This window comes from Cicer arietinum, chromosome 2 (assembly GCF_000331145.2).
Source record: "Cicer arietinum cultivar CDC Frontier isolate Library 1 chromosome 2, Cicar.CDCFrontier_v2.0, whole genome shotgun sequence".
Taxonomy (NCBI): domain Eukaryota; kingdom Viridiplantae; phylum Streptophyta; class Magnoliopsida; order Fabales; family Fabaceae; genus Cicer; species Cicer arietinum.
This window is the reverse complement of record NC_021161.2, coordinates 23,034,894-23,037,104: the sequence shown is the minus strand read 5'-3', so window position 1 is coordinate 23,037,104 and position 2,211 is coordinate 23,034,894. Positions and strand designations below refer to the sequence as shown.

At 38.5% G+C, this 2,211-nt stretch overlaps 1 protein-coding gene across 1 annotated transcript in view; it reads left to right on the top strand.

The window, feature by feature from the left end:
• The window catches only part of LOC140919393 (uncharacterized), a 1,146-nt gene extending 552 nt beyond the window's left edge, over positions 1 to 594 (top strand). The window contains exon 2 of the mRNA XM_073365403.1: positions 45 to 594. Coding sequence (XP_073221504.1) covers positions 45 to 594 — 550 coding nt within the window. The remainder of the gene's footprint in view (positions 1 to 44) is intronic.
• Positions 595 to 2,211: the final 1,617 nt, after the last annotated feature.

Genomic DNA, 2,211 nt, shown 5'->3' with positions numbered 1-2,211 from the left:
TTGCTAGGTGCTTTAGAAGCACATGAATTGAAATTAAAGAACAGGGATAATATCAAGAAAAATGATAAAGAGAATGAGAAAGCCATGTTTGCACAATCTCAAAAGAAAGGAGGTGGAAGTGAATCTTGGAAGAATAAGAGAGGAAAAGGAAAGTGGAAGAATAATAAGCAAGAAGGCTATAATCCTAAGGGTGAGAATCAGAAGAAAGAAGGTGACAGTAATGGAAAAGGAAAGAAGAAATCTAAGGAAGATATTCAGTGTTACAATTGTCAAAAATATGGTCATTATGCAGATGAGTGTAACAATCCTAAGGTGCCTAGGAAGAGAAATGAAGAAGCTCAACTTGCGCAAGACTCTGATAATCAGGAAACCGTGATGCTGATGACTATCATTAACAGTGAAACAGGCTGTGAAGAATGGTGGTATTTGGATACTGGTTGCTCGAATCACATGACAGGGCATAAGGATTGGTTCTGTGAGCTTGATGAAACAGTGAGAAGAAGCATCAAGTTTGGAGATGGAAGATCTGTAATGGCCAAAGGAATTGGAAAAGTGAGCATAAGAAGAGTAGATGGAAGTAAGGTGGGTGATTAGTGATGTACTGTATGTTCCTAATATGGAAAGTAACTTGCTTAGCTTGGGACAATTGATGGAGAAGGGCTTCTCAATGCATATGCAAGGTGAACATATGGAAGTTGCTGATACAAATGGCAAATGTGTCTTGAAAGTCCCTGTATCAAAGAACAGAACCTTCAAGGTTGGTGTGAGTTCATTTGAGCAGAAATGCCTATCTGCTCAAGTCAATGAAAGTGTGTGGAAATGGCACAAGAGATTGGGACACTTGAACTTCAACAGCATGAGAAAGCTGCAGATGAAGGGCATGGTAGCTGGTTTGCCAGTAATTGAAGTTCCAAAGGGTGTGTGTGGTAAATGTAGTGAAGGGAAACAACCTAGGAAATCTTACAAGACTGCAGTGCCAACAAGAGCCAAGACAAAGCTTGAGATTTTACACTCAGATGTGTGTGGACCATTTGAAGCTAAGTCTTATGGAGGTAACTTGTACTTTGTCTCTTTTATAGATGATTTTACCAAGAAAATGTGGATTTACTTGTTGCAAAAGAAGTATGAAGTCTTTACAACATTTAAATCATTTAAGAAACTTGCTGAAAAACAAGCTGGAAATTCAATCAAGTTACTAAGAACAGATGGTGGGGGGGAGTATACATCAACTGAATTTGAAAATTACTGCAAGGAAGAAGGATTAATTCATGAAGTAATGGCACCTTATACCCCTCAACACAATGGGACTGCAGAGAGAAGAAACAGTACCATATTGAATATGGTAAGGTGCATGTTAAAGGAGAAACATCTGCCAAAAGAGTTCTGGGCAGAAGCAGTGTTTACTGCAACTCATATACTGAATAGAAGCCCCACGAAGAGGCTTGAGGAATTAACACCAGAGGAAGCATGGAGTGGAATCAAGCCCAGTGTGAAGCATTTTAAAATCTTTGGCTCATTGTGCTACAGGCATGTGCCTGAGCAAAATAGAAAAAAGTTAGATTCAAGAACTCAAGCAATGATACTAGTAGGATATCACAGTACTGGAGCATATAAATTGCTTGATCCCTTGAACAAAAGAATTGTGATAAGCAATGATGTTATAGTTGATGAAACTAAGGAATGGGATTGGAATAACAGTCTTGCAAACCAAATTGGTAATAATGAGCCACAGGAAATTGTTGAAGGCAACTTTGCTGCACCCTTAAGAAGATCATTGAGACAAACAACAATACCAACCAGATATCAGGACTATGATGTATTTCCTGATAGTGCAATTAACATTGATGGTGATCTCCTAAATATAGTATTATTAGCGAACTGGAAGGATGCTATGGATGAGGAATTGAGATCAATTCACAAGAACAAAACCTGGGAAATGGTAAGCTTGCCAAGAAATAAGAAGGCTATAGAAGTGAAGTGGGTGTTCAAGACAAAGGTTAAACCCTCTGGTGAAATTGCTAAGTACAAAGCAAGGCTAGTAGCAAAAGGATTTCTACAGAAACCTGGCCTTGATTTCAATGAAGTTTATGCACCTGTAGCTAGAATAGAAACTGTAAGAATGATAGTTGCAATTGCTAGCAGAAAGAAATGGATATTGAGTCAGCTAGATGTAAAATCTGCTTTCCTCAATGGCCTAAGGAGTGGAATTGG